The sequence below is a fragment of the Asterias rubens genome, chromosome 17 (assembly GCF_902459465.1).
Source record: "Asterias rubens chromosome 17, eAstRub1.3, whole genome shotgun sequence".
Taxonomy (NCBI): domain Eukaryota; kingdom Metazoa; phylum Echinodermata; class Asteroidea; order Forcipulatida; family Asteriidae; genus Asterias; species Asterias rubens.
The window spans coordinates 2501-24211 of record NC_047078.1 but is presented as its reverse complement, the minus strand read 5'-3'; the positions used below and the strand labels follow the sequence as shown (position 1 = coordinate 24211).

The window sequence follows — 21711 nt, the reverse complement described above, 5'->3', positions numbered from 1 at the left end:
AACTTGTGATGAGTCTATAAAAACACATGTTAGTGTCTTAGGAATTGAGCGATGCTGGTAACACATCAAAAATTGCATAAGAAGAAGTACATTTGTACATGTGCATATTCCACACACACTGTGAACAATACTGTACCTGTAGGTGTGTGTACACTAATGGTTTAGCACTTTTGATAGAGTGAGATAATGTTGAGCGATGCCGGTAAATGTTGGAGTAAAAGTACAAAGTTTGATATGTACATCAGGCAATTGCATTTTAGGCAACATTTGAAGAAGAAAAAAAAAGGCTAGCTTTGTTGCAATTTCAGGCAAATTTTTTGCATTTTCAAGCAAAATTTGTGGTTTACTGTTCAATTAATATAAAAAAAAATTCAGTAGGGTAAACAACTGTTATTATTGATCGTGTGTAATAATTACATGTATTGCAAATTTTCCTACATGGTAGGACCAATAAATTGAATTGAATTGAATTAAAAAATACACAAGGAGAAGGCTTGTTGCATTTTTAGGCGAACTATTATGAATGCACAAGGCTTTATTATATCCCTTTTGCATTTTCAGGCAAATTTTGATTTGTACATAGCCTTGTTATGTTTTTAGCGAAACTTGATAAATACATGTGGCAATAGCCTTGTTGCATTTTCAGCGAAACCAGCCTTGTTCCATTTTCAAGCAAAGTTTGATAAATACACAAGGCGCAAATTTGTATAAATACACCAGGTGATTATAGCCTTGTTGCATTTTAAAGCAAATTTTGATAATACAAAAGGCAAAATTTGCTTTAAAATGCAACAAGGCCTTTCAGGCAAAATTTAATGCATTTTCAGGCATAATTTGATAAATAAACAAGGTTGCATTTGCCTTGTTGCATTTTGGGGCAAAACTTGATAAATACACAAGGCTTCTTGCAATTTCAGGCAAATTTGATAAATACACAAGGTTTATGATAGCCTTGTTGCATTTTTAAGCAAAATTTTATAAATACACAAGGTTAGCCTTGTTGCATGTTCAGGCAATTCGGACAAAATTTGATAAACACACAAGGTTGCATTTTCTTGCAAAGATTTATAGATACACGAGGCTTCTTCCACTTTCAGGCAAATTTGTAAAAAATTGACAAGGCTTATCCCTTCTTGCATTTTATGGCAAAATTTGATAAACGCACTAGGGTATAATAACCTTGTTCCATTTTCAGGCAAAATATGATAAATACACAAGGCCTTGTTGCATTTTTAAGCAGATTTTTGTTGCATTTTGGGGCAAAATTTGTTGCATTTTGGGACAAAATTTGATAAATGTGCATGGTTATAGACTTGTTGCGGTTTCGGGCAAAATTTGTTGCATTTTGGGGAATTTGTTTTTTAATGTGCAGGGTTATAGCCTCATTGCATTTTGAGGCAAAATTTGATAAATATGCCTTGTTGCATTTTTGGGGAAAATTTGATAAATACGCTAGGCTATAGCATTGTTGCTTTTTCGGGAAAAGATTGATAAATATGCAAGGTTTTAACCTTGTTGCATTTTCAGGCAAAATTTGATAAATATGTTTTATTTTCGGGCAAAACTTGATAAATACGTTTTATTTTTGGGCAAAACTTGATAAATTCGCAAGATTATAGCCTTGTTGCATTTTTTGGCAAAATTTTACAAATATGCAAGGCTAGCCTTGTTGCATTTTCAGGCAAAAATTTGATAAAAACGCAAGGTTATATTGTTTCATTATCGGGCAAAATTATATAAATACGCAAGGTTATGGCCTTGTTGCATTTCGGGCAAAATTTGATAAATACGCAAGGTCATAGCCTTGTTGCATTTTCGGGAAAAATTTGATAAATTTGCAAGGTTATATTATTGTTTCATTATCGGGCAAAATTTGATAAATACGCAAGGTTATAGCCTTGTTGCATTTTCGGGAAAAATTTGATAAATTTGCAAGGTTATATTATTGTTTCATTATCGGGCAAAATTTGATAAATACGCAAGGTTATAGCCTTGTTGCATTTCGGGAAAAATTTGATAAATTTGCAAGGTTATATTGTTTCATTATCGGGCAAAATTTGATAAATACGCAAGGTTATAGCCTTGTTGCTTTTTCAGGCAAAATTTGATAAATACGCAGGGTTATAGCATTGTTACATTTTCGGGCAAAATTTGATAAATACGCATGGTTATAGCCTTGTTGCATTTTCAGGCAAAATTTAATAAATATGCAAGGTTATAGCCTTGTTTCATTATCGGGCAAAATTTGATAAATACGCAAGGTTATAGCCTTGTTGCATTTTCGGGCAAAATTTGATAACTACGCAGGGTTATAGCCTTGTTACATTTTCGGGCAAAATTTGACAAGTACGCAAGGTTATAGCCTTGTTGCATTTTCGGGCAAAATTTAATAAATACGCAAGGTTATAGCCTTGTTGCATTTTCGGGCAAAATTTGATAACTACGCAGGGTTATAGCCTCGTTACATTTTCGGGCAAAATTTGACAAGTACGCAAGGTTATAGCCTTGTTGCATTTTCGGGCAAAATTTAATAAATACGCAAGGTTATAGCCTTGTTGCATTTTCGGGCAAAATTTGATAAATACGCAGGGTTATTGCCTTGTTGCATTTTCAGGCAAAATTTAATAAAAACGCAGGGTTATAGCCTTGTTACATTTTCGGGAAAAATTTAATAAAAACGCAAGGTTATAGCCTTGTTGCATTTTCGGGCAAAATTTGATAAATACGCAGGGTTATAGCCTTGTTGCATTTTGAAGCAAAATTTGATAAAAAGAAAAGGTTATAGCCTTGTTGCACTTTCAGGCAAAATTTGATAAATACACACCAAGGCCTAGTTGCATTTTGAGCCAATTATTTGATAAACACACACCAAGGCCTAGTTGCATTTTGAGGCAATTATTTGATAAACACACACCAAGGCCTAGTTGCATTTTGAGGCAATTATTTGATAAACACACAAGGCTTATACAAGTACTTGTTGCATTTCAGACAAAATTTGATAAATGCACAAGGCTATAAAATTTGAGGCAAAATTTGATATGTACAAAGCCTTGCAATATTTTTTAGATTTGGGGCCAAATCTAGACTTAAAGGCAGTGGACACTGTTGGTAATTGTAAAAGACTAGCCTTCACAGTCGGTGTATCTCAACATATGCATAAAATAACAAACCTGTGAAAATTTGAGCTCAATCGGTCATCGAAGTTGCGAGATAATACTGAAAAAAAAAAACACCCTTGTCACACGAAGTTGTGTGCATTTAGATGGTTGATTTCGAGACCTCAAGTTCTAAATTTGAGGTCTCGAAATCAAATTCGTGGAAAATTACTTCTTTCTCGAAAACTATGGCACTTCAGTTTCTCACAATGTTTTATACCATCAACCTCTCCCCATTACTTGTCACCAAGAAAGGTTTTATGCTAATAATAATTTTGAGTAATTACCAATAGTGTCCACTGCCTTTAATATGTTGACTCATTGGATATCCGAGGCGTTTCTTGGTTTAGGAAATCTAGCAGAAAACACAAAAGCACGCTTCCACCTTCAAGAAATACTTAAAGTTTTTAATTTTAAGAACTGTCAAAGGCACATACTATGTATAAATAACAGAAATAAAGAAGGAAATTGTGACGCACAAAAGTTAGTACTAAAAACATTGAAAATTCATTTAAAACAAGTTTTTATCCTTTCTTTTAAGATGGAGGGGAAATTTAAGATTTTTGACAAAATGCATGTAAATGACAGCATGCATCCAGTAAAATACAGAATTCTCTAAAATCTTGTTCTGGCTTTGAAGGATAACGGATTTAAAGGCCCAAATAAAAACGCTCATCACTGGACAAGGCAAAGCGTATTTATTTAAAGGAACATTACAGAATTGGTGAGAAAATACTTGTCTAAGATCACATATTCACATAAAACTTACCATTATGATAATAGTAGAAAATACCTATTGAAATAGTTTTGTCTGAAATGCCATATTTGATGCACTCCATGCAAGAAGGATCACTTGGACAGTACTACATACGTATATTTATTACTACAGACCATACAGTACCCTGGAAGATTGTGTGCATATTAACATGTGAATGTTTTTAACTGAATTGGTGCCTGTAAACTGCCCTGCATGGCCTCGGAGTGAAGGACTTATGAGGATTCAGAAAGGTCTCTAAGCAAAGACACTTGGACGAATTAGGGTTTTTAAGACCCAGAAAATACCGTCCCCCTAGAAACAATAAGGATACTCGACAGTCGAATCAAATTTCAAATAGTACATGTATGCACATTTATACATTGTGTGGATTAAAAAAAAACTGAAAACACATGAAGAAAACAATACTATTGGAAGTTATTATTGGATTTAAAAAAAACAGTTTGAACGTGACTCCCTGTTGTATATTTACATTGTGAGTTAAGAGAGATATTGTTATCCCTAGATACCCTTTACCTTGGTTAACATCTGCAGTGAAAAGACGGAAAATCAAGGCTCGCAATTTTTATTCTTAATGAGATTGGACCCTGCAGGACTACATGTACATTCCTATAAATCTGACCCATTAAAATACCAATACAAAATGTAACCATCTTTGGCATTGTGTGTGTGTGGTGACCTTACTCCATCTATTGATGGAAGAGGAGGATTGACATGCCCATTAAATGATACCCATCCCTAATGGTTTTATAAAAACATTTTAAAAACTTCATATTTACATCTCACAATTGGACAACTTTTTCATTTATTAGCCCTATCGGAATTGGCTGCTATTAAGGTTATGACTTGCTAAGACTGTTGCTATGGACGCCCTATACTTCTGTGCTACATGTACATGATGTAGAAATATAGCCGTAGCCGTAGCAGCCAGTTCAGAAATGGCCAAGGCATGGGCGTACTAATAACTGTTTTCTGAATTTTGCAACATTTCTTTGCGGGAAATAGTTTTATACCAATAACTTCAGTTCATTTGAAAATAAGCAAAGTTTTCCGCCCACCACCAATCCAAACTCGGTCAGAAGCTACTTTAATTGCAACTCACAAAAAACAATTTAATCTCCCTCCTCAGGTTCTTCCATTACTGGTGAGGGGGCAGCTGCTTCTTCACCACCATCACCACCATCTTCAACTGTATCTTGTTGGCTTTCCTCACCCTCTGCAGGTGCTGGGGCCTCCCCTTCTCCTTCTGTGGTTTGTGCTGGTTCTCCTTCTTGACCTTCCTCGGGAGCTTTGGGGGAAAAAACAAAGGTTGATCATCTTTTATAAGCATGACTTTAGACTTGCATAGTCAAAGCATCAATCACCGGATACGACAAGTATTCACCCTAACTCCTTTGCATTGACTGACATCAGTGGTCAAGCAATGGAAACGTGCAAGCGTTTACACACCAAGCACAGCTCTCGGCCAATCATGGGTCTTCCCTTGACCCTTTGCATTGACTGATGTCAGTGGTCAAGCAATGGAAAGGTGCAAGCGTGTACACACTAAGCACAGCTCTCGGCCAATCATGGGTCTTCCCTTGACCCTTTGCATTGAATGACATCAGTGGTCAAGCAAGGGAAACATGCAAGTGTGTACACACCAAGCACAGCTCTCGGCCAATCATGGGTCTTCCCTTGACCCTTTGCATTGACTGATGTCAGTGGTCAAGCAATGGAAAGGTGCAAGCGTGTACACACTAAGCACAGCTCTCGGCCAATCATGGGTCTTCCCTTGACCCTTTGCATTGAATGACATCAGTGGTCAAGCAATGGAAACGTGCAAGCGTTTACACACCAAGCACAGCTCTCGGCCAATCATGGGTCTTCCCTTGACCCCTTTGCATTGACTGATATCAGTGGTCAAGCAATGGAAACATGCAAGCGTGTACACACAAAGCACAGCTCTCGGCCAATCATGGGTCTTCCCTTGACCCTTTGCATTGAATGTAATCAGTGGTCAAGCAATGGAAACGTGCAAGCGTGTACACACCAAGCACAGCTCTCGGCCAATCATAGGTCTTCCCTTGACCCTTTGCATTGACTGACATCAGTGGTCAAGCAATGGAAACGTGCAAGCGTGTACACACCAAGCACAACTCTCGGCCAATCATAGGTCTGCCCTTGAACCTGGTGAAGGCGCAGTTGGGGTTTGTGACAAGCACATTTTTACCACGTAAGCAATAGATGTAAATAGATGAATTGTCGCTAATTTTGGGATTATTACAAACATTTAACCACCACTTATGACGTCATGCTATTGTTAAATCGCTCCCATATTTTCTGCGAATGGCGCGATGGGTACAACTATTCACCCATTGTGCAAACGGGTGAAACTGTTGTAGTAGAGGAATAAAGTCAATGACGTCAATGTCGCCACAAACCATATTTTGTTTTGAACACAGGTTAGAGCTACGCTTGTATTACAAAACAATCGTAAGACTTATTCCACAAGTGAACAGCTACATGTACATTGTTAAACTATTATTCAGCTAAAATGTTAATAAAGGTTAGTTAACTACAACAGTCATTTAAGCAGGTCTTAAAGTCAGATAAATAAATTTAATTTTAACCAGTACTTTTTTAAATTAAGTCAAAATGCTTAATTTAGTCACTTTCTATCACTTGACTTAATTAACTTTGAGTCAGGAAAACAAATCATTTTTCTGCTGCCACTTTCACTCCCAATCCATGATGCCACTGTCGAAGGGCATGATACATGTACATACAAACAATTGACTTAAAAATTCAACAATATCGCGCCATTCCTGCAAAATAATGGAGTGATTTTAACAATAGCATGACGTCACAGGTGTGGGTTACATGTAAGTCACATCATGCTCTCGGTGAACGCGCATGGGTGTCATGGCGTGCACCTTGGGCATTATCCTATACGTATTAATCTTTAAAAACTGACCCAAGTAGATGTGGTACTTCACATTTCACTGCCACAAGGTCAACCCAGAACAGACTGGACCACTGCCTCAAACCAACATGATGAAGGTCGTTACTCACTTTGCTAATAAACATCTGAACGCCTGACCACACATCAATGGTTTAGGGGAAACATTTGTCGGCTAGTTCAATGATTAATTTTGCTTGGAATCTTTAAATGAAATGAGACTAAATATACCTGCTTCTGCATCGGCTGCTGGTGCCTCCCCTTCAGCGGGTGTTTCTTGGGCTTGCTCCGCCCCTTCCTCCATCTTCTCCTCTGCCTGTTGGGCTTCAGCCTCAGCTGCTGCTGCTGCGGCTAATTCTTCTGCTGGGTTGTACTCACTAACAGCTCGGATTTCACCTGCTCTCCATTTAGGAATAGTCACTGTTTGGGCTTCCTCATCTTCTTGGTCACCATTTTGGGGCTAATGAGACGATCAAAGAAAATAAACATATCATGTAAATGTTTATGAACTGCCATCAATTTCCTGACTTTGAGATAAGTTACTACTTGGAGTGAGAAGGTGGGTGACAAGAGTCAACTAGAATTGACCTGGAAATAAATGGCGGCCATGACCTCAAAGCCCCTTCAACAGTTTTCAATAGATTTTAAAATCTTCCAATGCCTTCTGCAAAAAATACAAATGGCCTTGCCCTATTCAAGATGAAATCTGTTAACCACAATGGTTCTAGATGTTAACATTTCTAACACAGTTTGTTCTGCTTCATTTCACGTCCGCAACTAAGGAAGGATCCGAAAATATCTTGATCATGCTTCCACAGAACAGATTATCCACTCCTTTGTTACATCTTGTCTTAAAATGGGAAATTCAGCTACCCCGCCTTCAACACATATATAACACTGCTGCTCGTGTGTTCACCTTAACAAAACACTCTCTTATTAAACCTGTTCTTTTAGATCTTCACAGGCTCCCAATAGCTTCTAGAATCATCTACAAACACTTGCTCATTGTTTTCAATTCTCTAAATGGGCAAGCACCTGCTTACATCCTAGACATGCACAACATCTACAAACCATCTCGCAACCTTTGTTCTGCAAACAGATATCTTCTTCAAGAAATCAAGTCTAATCACACTTGGGGGACAGATATTTTTTCTGTTGCAGCACCACATCTCTGGAATCAACTACCTCTTTACATCAAAACATCCATTTCTATTCACTCTTTCAAAGCATCTCTCAAAACACACCTCATGTCAATAGATCTGTTCTTTTGTATTTAATCTGTTCTTTGTGTTTCTTTGTAATAGCACCCTGAACACTTTTGTGTAAATTAATGTGCGCTCTATAAAACTGTGCTACTGTTGTTATTATTATTATTATTATTATTATTATTATTATTATTATTATTATTATTATTATTATTATTATTATTATTATTATTATTATTATTATTATTATTATTATTATTATTATTATTATTATTATTATTATTATTATTATTATTATTATTATTATTATTATTATTATTATTATTATTATTATTATTATTATTATTATTATTATTATTATTATTATTATTATTATTATTATTATTAATATTATTAAAAGTCTGCAAGGTTTGGCTAGCTGTTCAATTCCACTGGATCAGCATAGCCCAAAGCACTGTTCCTGTAGTCAACTCAAACAGTTACGTCAATGTTTCTAGATGGTGGTTAGGTTTGTCAACTTGTGAAATCACATGCAGTTAATTAAAAAAACATTTTTTTGACCAAAAGTGGTTCTACAAAAAGCGTTTTGGGCAATATGCCAATCAGTCATATTATTGCACTACACATATATGCAAGTTATGTATGCAAACAATTATTGTTACGGGCAAAGACTTTTAATCTACCAATCAAGTTGTCATCTCATTGCCAAGAACAATTAAATTGACATGCCAATCGCTAAGTGTGTTCAACTGAGGCACAGACCACACACTCATGAATGAAATTGCAACTTGAATAAGGGTGCTAAAGGTTAGCAACTTACATGTAACTTGCTCTAGGTTAAACACAAAACATTGCAGTATATTGAGTTATATTCTAGGCATAATACAATAGTTTTACACACTAATGGTTTTGTGTAGTCTGCTGCCATTTTAAGAATTTCCCAAAAAGGCTTCCAATGGCTAAGACAAATTAATGATCAAAGACTATTGCTTTTACAAAACATCTGCTTGCTGAAATGGCACCCTTGCGAATAACATGTTCAAACATGCACAATGGATACTACTCCAATTCCCCATGTTGCACTTGGTGATTTTATGGCATAACAATTTGAATATTCTCACCTGCTCTACTGGAACATACTGCCCATGCTGCTCACATCCGATGTCAAACAAATATTTGCCTTTCCCTTGTGGCTGTGAAATAATAAATAACAAAGTCAACAATGAGTGCAATTGTCTAAATTCAACAATGGGAAAGAAGAGGGGGTTTGAGTGCAGTGGACTGAAATCAATTGTGGTAAAGGAAAAGGGGGTATGAGTGCAGTTGACCAAGGTCCCCCATGGTGTAGAAGAGGGGTAAGAGTGCAGTCGACTTAAGTCCCCCATGGTAAGGAAGAGGGGGTATGTTGAGTGCAGTCGACTAAAGTCAGCCATGGTATGGAAGAGGGGGTAAGACTATGAGTGTAGTTGACTAAGGTCCCCCATGGTAAGGAAGATGGGGGTATGCCTATGAGTGCAGTTGACTAAGGTCCCCCATGGTAAGGAAGAGGGGGTCTGACTATGAGTGCAGTTGACTAAGGTCCACCATGGTAAGGAAGAGGGGGTCTGACTATGAGTGTAGTTGACTAAGGTCCCCCATGGTAAGGAAGAGGGGGTATGCCTATGAGTGCAGTTGACTAAGGTCCCCCATGGTAAGGAAGAGGGGGTCTGACTATGAGTGCAGTTGACTAAGGTCCACCATGGTAAGGAAGAGGGGGTCTGACTATGAGTGTAGTTGACTAAGGTCCCCCATGGTAAGGAAGAGGGGGTCTGACTATGAGTGTAGTTGACTAAGGTCCCCCATGGTAAGGAAGAGGGGGTATGACTATGAGTGTAGTTGACTAAGGTCCCCCATGGTAAGGAAGAGGGGGTATGTTGAGTGCAGTCGACTAAGGTCCCCCATGGTAAGGAAGAGGGGGTCTGACTATGAGTGTAGTTGACTAAGGTCCCCCATGGTAAGGAAGAGGGGGTCTGACTATGAGTGTAGTTGACTAAGGTCCCCCATGGTAAGGAAGAGGGGGTATGACTATGAGTGTAGTTGACTAAGGTCCCCATGGTAAGGAAGAGGGGGTATGTTGAGTGCAGTCGACTAAGGTCCCCCATGGTAAGGAAGAGGGGGTCTGACTATGAGTGTAGTTGACTAAGGTCCCCCATGGTAAGGAAGAGGGGGTATGACTATGAGTGTAGTTGACTAAGGTCCCCCATGGTAAGGAAGAGGGGGTATGACTATGAGTGTAGTTGACTAAGGTCCCCCATGGTAAGGAAGAGGGGGTCTGACTATGAGTGTAGTTGACTAAGGTCCCCCATGGTAAGGAAGAGGGGGTCTGACTATGAGTGTAGTTGACTAAGGTCCCCCATGGTAAGGAAGAGGGGGTATGACTATGAGTGTAGTTGACTAAGGTCCCCCATGGCTAGGAAGAGGGGGTACATATGTTGAGTGCAGTCGACTAAGGTCCCCCATGGTAAGGAAGAGGGGGTATGACTATGAGTGTAGTTGACTAAGATCCCCCATGGTAAGGAAGAGGGGGTATGACTATGAGTGTAGTTGACTAAGATCCCCCATGGTAAGGAAGAGGGGGTATGACTATGAGTGTAGTTGACTAAGGTCCCCCATGGTAAGGAAGAGGGGGTATGGCTATGCGTGAAGTTGACTAAGGTCCCCCATGGTATAGTAGACCAGCCAAAAACTTTAAAAAGTGCTCTAGGAAAAAAAAACAGCATAGTTTGTTAATGGCTGGCATCCATGCTAGATGTATGGATCATGGGCTCGGGAAGACGATTAGGGTAAATGCCCAGCTTGATTTTGAGTTTTAAGGTCATTTTGGGGTCAAAAGGTCAAAAAAGGTCAAAAATCAATATTTTCAAAATTTGTATCAAATTTAAACACATTCAATACATCTATCCATAAAATGTATTAACTTTATGTTGATACTACAAACCTATGTAATTAACGTATAAACTTTGACCTTGTGCACAAATGTATAGCAAAACGAAGTGTAAAAGTGTGATTATCTTGAAAAGGGTACATTTTTACTACACCAATTGTTTTTGCACTCCCCATCCTCATTGGTGCATATTTTGGTTTCAAACAACTTTTTTTGAAAGGTAAATATACCCAGGCAGATTTTGAGAAGAAAAAAAAATCAAATACCACCTTCATGTGGGGTCTTAACGACACATTTTAAGGTCAAAATTTCAAATAAGGAATTTTTTTTGCATTTTTGAAATTTTCACAAAATTTGACCCCAAGCGATAGATCTATCCATAAAATGTATGTAATTAACGGATAAACTTTGACCTTGTACACAAACGTATAGCAAAGGAAACGTAGTTAGTGTGATTATCTTGAAAAGTGTACATTTTGAGTATACCAGCATTTTTGCACTCCCCATCTCAATGGTGCATATTATATGTTTCAAACAACTTTTTTTTGAAAGGTAAATGTACCCAGGCAGTTTAAAAAAAAAAAAAAATCAAATACCACCTTCATGTAAGGTCATATTGAGGTCAAAAAGTGCCAAAAATGTCGAAATTTAATGTTTTTGATTTTTTTCCGCCAAATTCTACCCCAGGCGACAGATCTATCCATAAAGTATAGTTTCATTATCAAATTAACATGCCAAGTCTGTGAAATTACGAGTTAATCTTTTGTCTTGTACACAAACGTATAGGAAAATAAAATCTTAAATTGCAATTTTCTCAAAAAGTGCGTATCTTGAGCATAATACAGTGTTTTGCACTTCCTATCCCAGCAATGCATATAATTGTTTGAAAAACCTTTTTTTGAAAGGTCAGTATACCAAGGCATTAAAAAAAAATCATATCAAACTTTCCTATGTGGTAAAATGAAACAAAAGGGTACTTGTATGCTATTCACGCAGAACAGTTTGTCAGCCTACGGGTGTCAGCCTGCTAAGGTGTCCTCAAAATGTCATCTCTCCTAAAAGGACCATGGCTTCCGTAACATAAAGGAACCACCGCCTGTACTATTCCTCATCTTTCCAGTAGACCCTTGCCCTTCTCTACGAAAACGTCTGGCAAGAACTTGAGATTAGCTTTGTTCAATAGCCCATACCTGACGTGTAGGAGTGGAACCCGGGTCTATCGATGAACTTTCGAATTGGCTTTTTCTTTCCCATTCTCTTTGACTGTGTCACTGCCTTGGTGGAGCCCTCTCCAATCTAGCAATCAAGACCACGTTGTAGGTTCCAGTGGCAGCATTGAGCAATATTGAGCATTGAGCAGTGACAACATTGAGCAATCGTTTTGATAGGCTTTTGTACCGTACATAATTCGTTTGGTAGAAACATTAAAGTCACCTGGAAGTGGTATTTTTTCAAAATAAAGCTTTTGTGGTTAAGAGCATCGAATTCAAGTTCTGGTGCCGATTCACCGGAGTGTGGGTTCGAATCCCGGTCGTGACACTTGTGTCCTTGAGCAAGACACTTTACTATAATTGCTTCTCTTCACCCAGGGGTATAAATGGGTACCTGCGAGGGTAGAGGTTGTTATTGTGTATGAAAAAGCCACAAGCGCCTTACAGGCAGCTCAGGGCTGTATACTCCCAAGGGAGCTAAGAAACATTACAGGGATGATTGGCCCCATGACCAGGGCACTAATGTAAAGAGCATTGATACGGTTATTGTGAAATGCGCTATATAAGAATTTGTTATTATTGTCACTAATACATGTGTTTTGATGAGTGGAATGTGAATAAATAGTTAACTAAGGTTCTAAAAAATCAGTTCTTATGTTATTTACAAATTTAAGAGTAGACCCTGACCCGAGAGGGCGCTGTTCGTGACGTCAATCGAGGCAGACTTTGCCTGTAATGCGTAGAGTAAACACAATTGCAAAGTACGGACCAAGTCGTGAGTTTGTAAGTTTAAAAACAAAAATTGTTTTTGTTTTTTTCGGGCAATGCCTACCAGGTGTATTGCTGCTGAATGCAGAAAAACACTTTTTGAAATGTACCAACTCACGACTTGGACGTACATGTACTTTGCACGTGTGTTTACTATGTACGCATTGCAGGCAAAGTCTGCCTCGATTGACGTCACAAAAGAGGTAGGCGGAGTCAGCCCCCCAAACAACTTTATATATTTTTTTAACATATAAATCGTGACAAACAATTACTAAAAAAATTGTTGTATTGTTCGTAAGCATATACTCTTATGTTTGAACGAAAAACAATTCTATTTCCAGGTGACTTTAATATTGTACAGATCAGAGAAAGTTTTTGCGCAATATTTTTGCGTCACTAAAACCAAGAGTTTTTCTTCGCCAAGGTTGGGTTTAGTCGCAACACATCAAATCTTACTGTTTGTTATGAAAGCTTCTAAACATCATCAACATCTCTGGCTTCTTGAGGAGTTTCATATCTGCCAGATGAACACATCCCTAATTATCAAAGTTACTGTGGTCATAGATGATGGGGACGGCAGCATTGCGGAAAAAGCTCCCAGATTGGTGATCAAGTATCTGTCTTTCCGAGTTCTGTGGATCTCAATCTCCACCATCTCATTGTAATGAGACCACTGTTGGTAGTTGGATTTCTAGAGTGCTTCTTGAATTTTTTTATGAGCTCATGACCATTGTCACTCCTTAGAAAATCTGACAGCTCTTGTTAAAACAATTTTAACCAAACAAGATTCAAGCACAGACCGTTTATGTGCCACAGAGCCTCGCAGGAAGTAGGCTTTGCCAAGCATGGGCTCAGTCATAAATTATTGGCTTCATTAACACCCGCCTCTGTCCACAAGTAGGCCTAACCAAGCCCAGTACTTCCATGTGTTGGCAATCCTTCAAAAAGTCGAAGCAGACGAAGTCCTCCCTTGAAATTTTGTTAAATCTCAAACTTTGGACTTGCCCGTTTAAGTTCATTTCTTCCTGATGTGTATAGTGGCCGGGCAACTGTGATGGTGGTATGTTTCTGACCTGTGTTATGTCCACAAAGTGATTGATCAAAGTGATGAGAGTGTCATTGCGGTCTGCTAGTGCCTGAAGAGTTGTGAGAATTCTTTCATCAAAGAAACTTGGCATAAAAGTATGTCAAGCTGTAGTGGTTTTGGTGTGCCTGGTTGTAGCTCTGGAGTTAGCTTTGAATAATGGCACTCCAGATAAGAAAGTATACAATGTATCACTGCACGATACCCCATACCCCCATCGTAGCTACAATGTATAGGCCCAACTAGGATAAAACAACATTTTACTGCAAAAAAGAATGTTCAACTTTGTTAATTCACTAATAAAAGTTTAGTATTTAACTGCGTACATGTACTTTGGAAGATTGGGAGCAAAAATAACTTTTTGAGCACGTCAAACTATACAACTACTATATCAAACTAATTGCATGAATCAGCATACACATATCTTGTTTCAATTTACCAATGCGGAAGGTGAAATATGAAAAAAACTGCCTTGGTATATTTACCTTTCAAAAAAGGTTTGTTAAAACTGTTATTATGCATGCAGTGCTGGGATCTATAGGGTGTGCAAACAAACATTTGGTATGCTCAGGATATGCACTTTAGGAGAAAATTGCACCTTTAGATTTAATTTTCCTACAAATTTGTATACAAAACAAAATATTAACTCTTAATTTCACAGACTTGGAATGTCATTATGATGATGAAAATAAGTTTTATCAATAGATCCGCCGCCTGGGGTAAAATTTTGCGAAAAAATTATAAATTTTTGTTTTTTGACATTTTTGGCACTTTTTGACCTCAATATGACCTTACATGAAGGTGGTATTTGAAATTGTTTTTTCAAAAAATGCCTGTGTACATTTACCTTTGCAAAAAAGTTGTTTGAAACATATAAATGCACCATTGAGATGGGGAGTGCAAAAAATGCGGGTATACTCAAAATGTACACTTTTCAAGATAATCACACCTTTACGTTTTGCTTTGCTATACGTTCGTGTACAAGGTCAAAGTTTATCCGTTGATTACATACGTTTGTCATATCAACATTAACTTAAAAATACATTTTATGGATAGATCTATCACTAGGGGTCAAATTTTGTGCAAATTTCAAAAATGCAAATATTTTGCCTTATTTGAAATTTTGACCTTAAAATGAGTCTTTAAGACCCCACATGAAGGTGGTATTTGATTTTTTTTTTTTTCTCAAAAACTGGGTATGACTGCAGTCGACTAATGTCGCTTACGGTAAGGAAGACAGGGTTTGAGTGCAGTGGACTAAAGACACCCTTGGTAAGGAAGTAAAACAGAAAGTTGTCTGAGTGCAATCTCACATGGTAAGGAATCGGTTCAGTAACAGAGTAACTGAATGCCTTCTTACCTGATCAGCAATCCATCCACCCTGGAACCGATGATTTGCATGGATTAGCTCTCCTGCACCTTCCCTCTTACCGTTGATCCAAGTACCAACATACCGAGTACCAGTGTCTTTATAAGTGTACACCCCTTGGCCGTGCCTAAGATGACTTTGCCACTCCCCTTCGTAGGTATCACTGTTTGGATAGGTGTAGGTACCAAACCCATGGCGCTGATCATCAACCCAGTTACCTAAGATCAAACCAAAAGGGGTCACATTTTAATTTGTTTGGTTGCTTTAATAGGTACACACATGCTACCAGACCATAATTCATATAGAACTGATTAAGCACAAGTACTTGGTAACTAGTTTAACTTCAATGTCACATGCAAAATTTTTGACTGGTATCCTCCAGCTTTTTGAAAATTGGCCCTAAGCACTAAGAATGCCCCTGTTAATTTTCAATTTGTTGAACTTCTCACTCAGTTCCTTTAATTTATTCTTTGAATTTTCAAAGTTAAATGGAGCGCTCTCAATACAAAGTTTTCGGGTGCTCCCATTAATTCATTCAATGTAGGAATTAAAACTTGTCTTTATAACTTAATCAGGCATACATGTAACACTTTCCTTAACATTTGCTTAAACTTAAAGGCACTGGACACCTTCGGCATATGTCAAAGACCAGTCTTCTTACTTGATGAATATAATATAATGTATAAAATAACAAACCTGAGAAAATTTGAGCTCAATTGGTCGTTGAAGTTGCGAGATAATAATGAAAGAAAAAACACCCATGTCACACAAAGTAGTGTGCTTTTCTATACTTGATTTCAAGATTTCAAAATCTAATTTTGAGGCCTCAAAATCAAATCCATGGAAAATTACTTCTTTCTAGAAACTGTGTTAGTTCAGAGGGAGCCGTTTATCACAATGTTTTATACTACATGTATCAACCTGTCCCCTTTTCTTGTTACCAAGTATTATTTTGAGTAATTATCAATAGTGTCCACTGTCTTTAAACACAATCTTTTTTTAAATCGAGCATAGTTGCTTTAAAGGCAGTAGACACTATTGGTAATTACTCAAAATACTTATTCGCATAAAACCTTTCTTGGTGACGAGTACTGGGGAGAGGTTGATGGTATAAGACATTGTGAGAATCGGCTCCCTCTGAAGTGCCATAGTTTTCGAGAAAGAAGTAATTTTCCATGAATTTGATTTTGAGACCTCAGATTTAGAACTTGAGGTCTCAAAATTAACCATCTAAAAGCACACAACTTCGTGTGACAAGGGTGTTTTTTTCTTTCATTATTATCTCGCAAGTCCGATGAACGATTGAGCTCAAATTTTCACAGGTTTGTTATTTTGTGCGTATGTTGAGATACACCAACTGTGAAGGCTAGTCTTTGACAATTATTACCAATTGTGTCCAGTGTCTTTAAAGGCACTAGACACATTTGGTTATAATAAAAAAGAAAAAAAGAAAACAAGTTCTCCATTTTGTGTATCCAAACAATATGTATAAAATAACAAACCTGTGAAAATTTAAGCGCAAATTGGTCATCGAAGTTGCATGAAAATAATGAAAGAAACAACAACCTTGTGGCACAATTGTGTGCTTTCAGATGTACACAAAACAAAGGGAGCCGATTCTTAAAAATGTGTATACTATTAACAGCTCTCCATTGCTTGTTACAAGTAAGTTTTTATGCTTACACCTATTTTGAGTAATTACCAACAGTGTCCAGTAGCCCAATATAGGACTCTTCCTCTGTGCTGTACACAGATACTGAGTCCTACATATTCCGGCCCGTTTCTGTTGCGAAAAAAATTGCAAAGCTTCATATAACTCAAATCTTACCAGCAAGAAGCCACTAATTTAAATAGATTCACATTCCATGGCAGCATACATTTTTCTGCGACCGGTTTTGGTCATCATACATTCCTCACAAATCCGTCATTTGTGAAATAATGCAGCCCCTAACGTTAAACAATTTCTGTTTTGATTGTATTCTCACAGTGTTGTCTTCTGCCGTAAGTACGCGTATACATTTGCATGCAAGACACAAGACGAAGACGCACTTAATTCTTGGTCACCATATTTTGACTGCACAGCGTTAACACGCAAACGCAACGCAACATATGGATGCGTGCTTCTTGCAAAGGCACAGCAGACTGTGAGAACACGATCAAAAACTGGAATTTGTTAATGTTGGGAACTGCATTATTTTGGATTTGTGAAGAATATATGAGGACCAAAACCCACTGCAGAAAATTGTATGCTGCCATGGAATGTGAATCTGTTGAAATTAGTGGCTTCTTGCAGGTAAGATTTGAGTTATGAAGCCTTGAAAATTTTTCACCCCAGAAATGGTCCCCTGATATCCAGGATGTCACTGAGTATAATACAAAAGTGTAAAGGCCGAGTTATAGTCGGTCGCGCGATAACGCGCGATCATAAAAATACACGGTTTTTAGGCCTCAAGTCTTAGGATTGCGCGCAAGATTTCCGTCGCGCGACCATCGCGCGACCGACTATAAACCTGCCTTAAGGCCGCCAGGGCTACAGTGTCTAGGTACTTTAAATTGCTTCTAGATGATTTAACTCTTGTGTATCATTGGGCTTCTTCAAAACCACTGCTTGATGTGGAAGCGCAGCACAAAACACATGTACTGCTCCATAATCGATGGTGGGGGCCATGGTGGGGCCAGACCCCTAGCCTAGGCCATGTCGGAATTGGCGACTACAGCTACGACTGGTTGGACCCCCATGTCACCATGCCTTTAAGTACAGGATGCCCTTAGCAAAAGTCAGAACCACAGTAGCTGCATTTTGGATGCAGTTTTAGGTTAAGGAAAAGGTCACTAGAACTACAAAGCCAATTTTGATTTGTCACATGTGGCATTGTAAAAACCAAAGTATAATCTGATTCATTGGTTTGAAAGCTAATTAGTTAGTTATGAAACTATTTTGAAGAGGTTTACAGCACTAACTTCATCTAATCGAGAATTTGCACACAAAAAATGATTTTCTAATCGATGTGGGTTTTTTTCTTCACTTTTTTTAATAATGATACTGTACATCACAAATGAGTAGATTGAATTGTAGATCACCTCTTCAAGAATATCAAATGAATACCCTAATCATTATGATATTGTGCAGCTCCTGACGATGACTAGAGCAAGCTAGTCGAAATGTTAAGACCAATTCAAGAACCGACTCCACGGTAGAACAGTTAATTACGATCCTATAAGCAAAAGTAGTAGTCCCAGCCTATTTCTATATCATCCGCCCAGGTAATTGTTAATAAGCAGGACAGTTCTTTTCAGAACTGAGAAGTCTCCCAAACAATCTACTCCGCGGTTGTAGAATAAAGCAAGACAGTTCTCTAAGAACAAACTCTACCTGGCAAGTAGATACACAATGGTGTTACCGCAAACCAAATATATACATTGATACCTCACCATGCAATGCCTAAAATCTTATATGCAGCTAACTGCTTATCATGTGTTACTACAAACCTTCATATTTGGATCCATCTGGATAGATGAACGCTCCTTGCCCATGCTTCTTGTTGTGTTTGTATTCACCCATGTATCGAGCACCATTCTTGAACTTGTACATACCCTGCACAGATTTAAAATGAACACAAATCTTGTCATGAATGTTTTCCATCAACATTCAAATAAAAAAATCTGCAAATTAAAATTATAGTGATTTAAGCAGCCTGAAGAAAGAAAGTGGAATGATAAGCACTTGTTTTGGGTTATCTAGGTGAAAGTTACCCTAGGTGTTATTTTAAAGGCACTAGACACTATTGGTAACTACTCAAATAAAATGTTAGCATACAAACTTACTTGGTAACAAGCAATGGAGAGCTGTTCCCTCTGCAAGAAGGGAAAGAAGTAACTTTCAACCAAAATTTTTTTGTTTGATTTCGAGACCTCAGCATAAGATTTTGAGTTTCCGAAATCAAGCATCTGACTGCACAAAACTTTGTGTGACAAAGGGTTTTCTTACATTATTATCTCGCAACTTCAAGGTCCAATTGAGTTCAATTTTTTACAGGTATGTTATTTTGTACATTATTGTTGAGATACACCAAGTGAGAAAACTGGTATTTGAAAATTACCAATAGTGTCCAGCATGCAGTATCTTTAAAGCAATCTAAAACTATTTACAAAACGAAAAAATAAAAATCACTTGAAGGGGGTGCCACGCCCACTTTTGGGGACTTGGAGTTGGAAAATTGTTGGTTTCCATAAAAAATATTCACTAAACATTAGTGTTTTAAAATGAACTTCAGCCAAATCCGATAATAATATTGGTTGATATGACACTAAATGACCACGCACTTTTTTATGTGGCCGATGCTGAAACATGATTTTCAATTGTCCAGGTACCAAGATAATCTTGATACAAAGATGGCATTGCCCATCGCCACAGGGGCCTACTTGAACGTTATTTTTACTAGGGTTATGTTACGTCATACATTTGTAAGTATTTGGAGGAATTATTCTCATGGTAAGCCCCATCATGTATCATAGTGTTAAAGGCAGTGGACACTATTGGTAATTAATTAATAATAATCATTAGCATAAAACCTTACTTGGTAATGAGAAATAAAGAAGAGGTTGATGGTACAAAACATTTTGAATGTGATTTAGAGACCTCAGAATTAGATTTTGAGGTCTCGAAATCAAGCACCTGAAAGCACAAAACTGCATGTGACAAGGTAATTTTTATCTTTCATTAGGCCTATTATCTCGCAACTTCGACGACCAATTACCAATAGTGTCCAGTGTCTTTAAAGTAAGGAATAAGAAAAAGTTAATTAAATTCTTTAGGTGCAACTGACCTACGTGATAAGAGAGTGATATTTGCAATCAAAGGGTACAAATTTGTAGTATTTTGCAAATTGTAATCTTCTTTTAAAACATAGACGGTTGGCTGTAATGGTGAACTGAATGAAGAAAAATGTTAACAGAGAGGCATATTTGACTATTGATTATGCCAATACAAAGTGTCTCTTTTGTCACATTGCCATTTCTGCCCCATTTGCTTTACCTGTCCCTGCCTCTTGCCGAATTCATACATTCCTTCGTATGTGTCACCATTTGGTAGTGTGGCCTTCCCTTTGCCATGTCTTTCTTCTTTCTCATTTCTCTCACCTTCATACTCCTAAAAATAAATTAACAATAATAATAATGATAATTACGTACAAAGACTTTAGTTTTAATGCCCACATATCCAACCCGCTGGGTGTTCAAGGTAGTTAAACAAAATGTTGACATAAGATTTGAGAAGAGAGCTGAAGAAACCGATCCTATTCTATTTTCACGGTACCGTGAAAATAGAATAGGATCGGTGTCGATGTCCACATGAAAAAAAAATAGTTAAGGCCGGCCACTTCGGTCAGTGTCAGACTCAGCCGATTGTCTGACTCTGTATGAAGTGACTTGGATACCAAGTGACTTATGTATCAATGAAGTGAAGTGACCGACATCGGTTAATTTCGTCCGACACATGTCCGAATACTGGGCAAATATTCTCTGCATTCATGCAGTATAGTTTAGTTATATAAGTTATAACTCACCCCTAAATACGGCCCCTGTTCCTCCTCATCGTAGTCTGAACCTAGATCCGACATATCTGCTGAATTTAAGAGTGACCGATAGTGCAAAAGCTAAATTTGACTTGATTTTCAGCGGCGTTAATACACCGACGTTACTAACAGCATTTAACAACACAAAATTTTCGTTACGGCAACCACTTTTTAGATGAATCGCCCAATAACCGCCCAATCCAGATTGCAGTAAGTGCATGCTAGAGAGCAAAACAAACGCGCCGCTTTGGGCGATATGCCCATTGCTTGGCAACGCTGTATGGCAAAAATGTTTACAACGACCTCTCGCGCGTTGTGAAGGGCTCATTACTCTATCGTGTGGGGGCGCATCACACAACAGAGAGATGATCCGATCATGGAGGAAGAATCCGATCGACCTGGGGATGGGGACTGAAACTCCGCCGAGGACAGAACCTCACATTCACATTCACATACAGGCAATGGCGCCTCGTGGGTGGGAGGGGGGGGGGGGGGGGGTGCATAAGTGTTATCACAGTGCCTTTGTACAACTAGGCATCACAGTAGGACCATAGAGCTAAGACAAGGCCCAACAATAATTTGATGACAACTTGTACTGCATTTTTTGGTATTACTTTTTGATATTTTAAGATGAATTAAAAGATGAGGGTTAAAAGATGTGTGTTTAAAAAGCCTTCCGTAGTGTTTTCTGAAGATTTTGAAAATGT

General features: G+C 38.0%; 1 protein-coding gene across 1 annotated transcript; it reads right to left on the bottom strand.

The window, feature by feature from the left end:
* Positions 1–3541: 3541 nt before the first annotated feature.
* LOC117301623 (radial spoke head 1 homolog) lies at positions 3542–21160 on the bottom strand. The gene is made up of 7 exons (XM_033785644.1): positions 20996–21160; positions 20467–20580; positions 18921–19026; positions 15423–15649; positions 9198–9269; positions 7103–7331; positions 3542–5218 (listed from the first exon to the last, which is right to left on the bottom strand). The coding sequence occupies exons 1-7, from the start codon at positions 21047–21049 to the stop codon at positions 5043–5045; spliced, it is 978 nt and encodes a 325-aa protein (XP_033641535.1). The 5' UTR covers positions 21050–21160; the 3' UTR covers positions 3542–5042.
* Positions 21161–21711: the final 551 nt, after the last annotated feature.

Bases quoted from the DNA above. Each gene is read 5' to 3' on its own strand.
- LOC117301623 (XM_033785644.1), bottom strand. From the start codon at position 21,049: ATGTCGGATCTAGGTTCAGACTACGATGAGGAGGAACAGGGGCCGTAT. The intron at 20,581-20,995 runs GTGAGTTATAAC...ATTTATTTTTAG, and splicing joins AACAGGGGCCGTATTTAGGG to GAGTATGAAGGTGAGAGAAA. The intron at 7,332-9,197 runs GTGAGAATATTC...TCGTCTCATTAG, and splicing joins AGTATGTTCCAGTAGAGCAG to CCCCAAAATGGTGACCAAGA.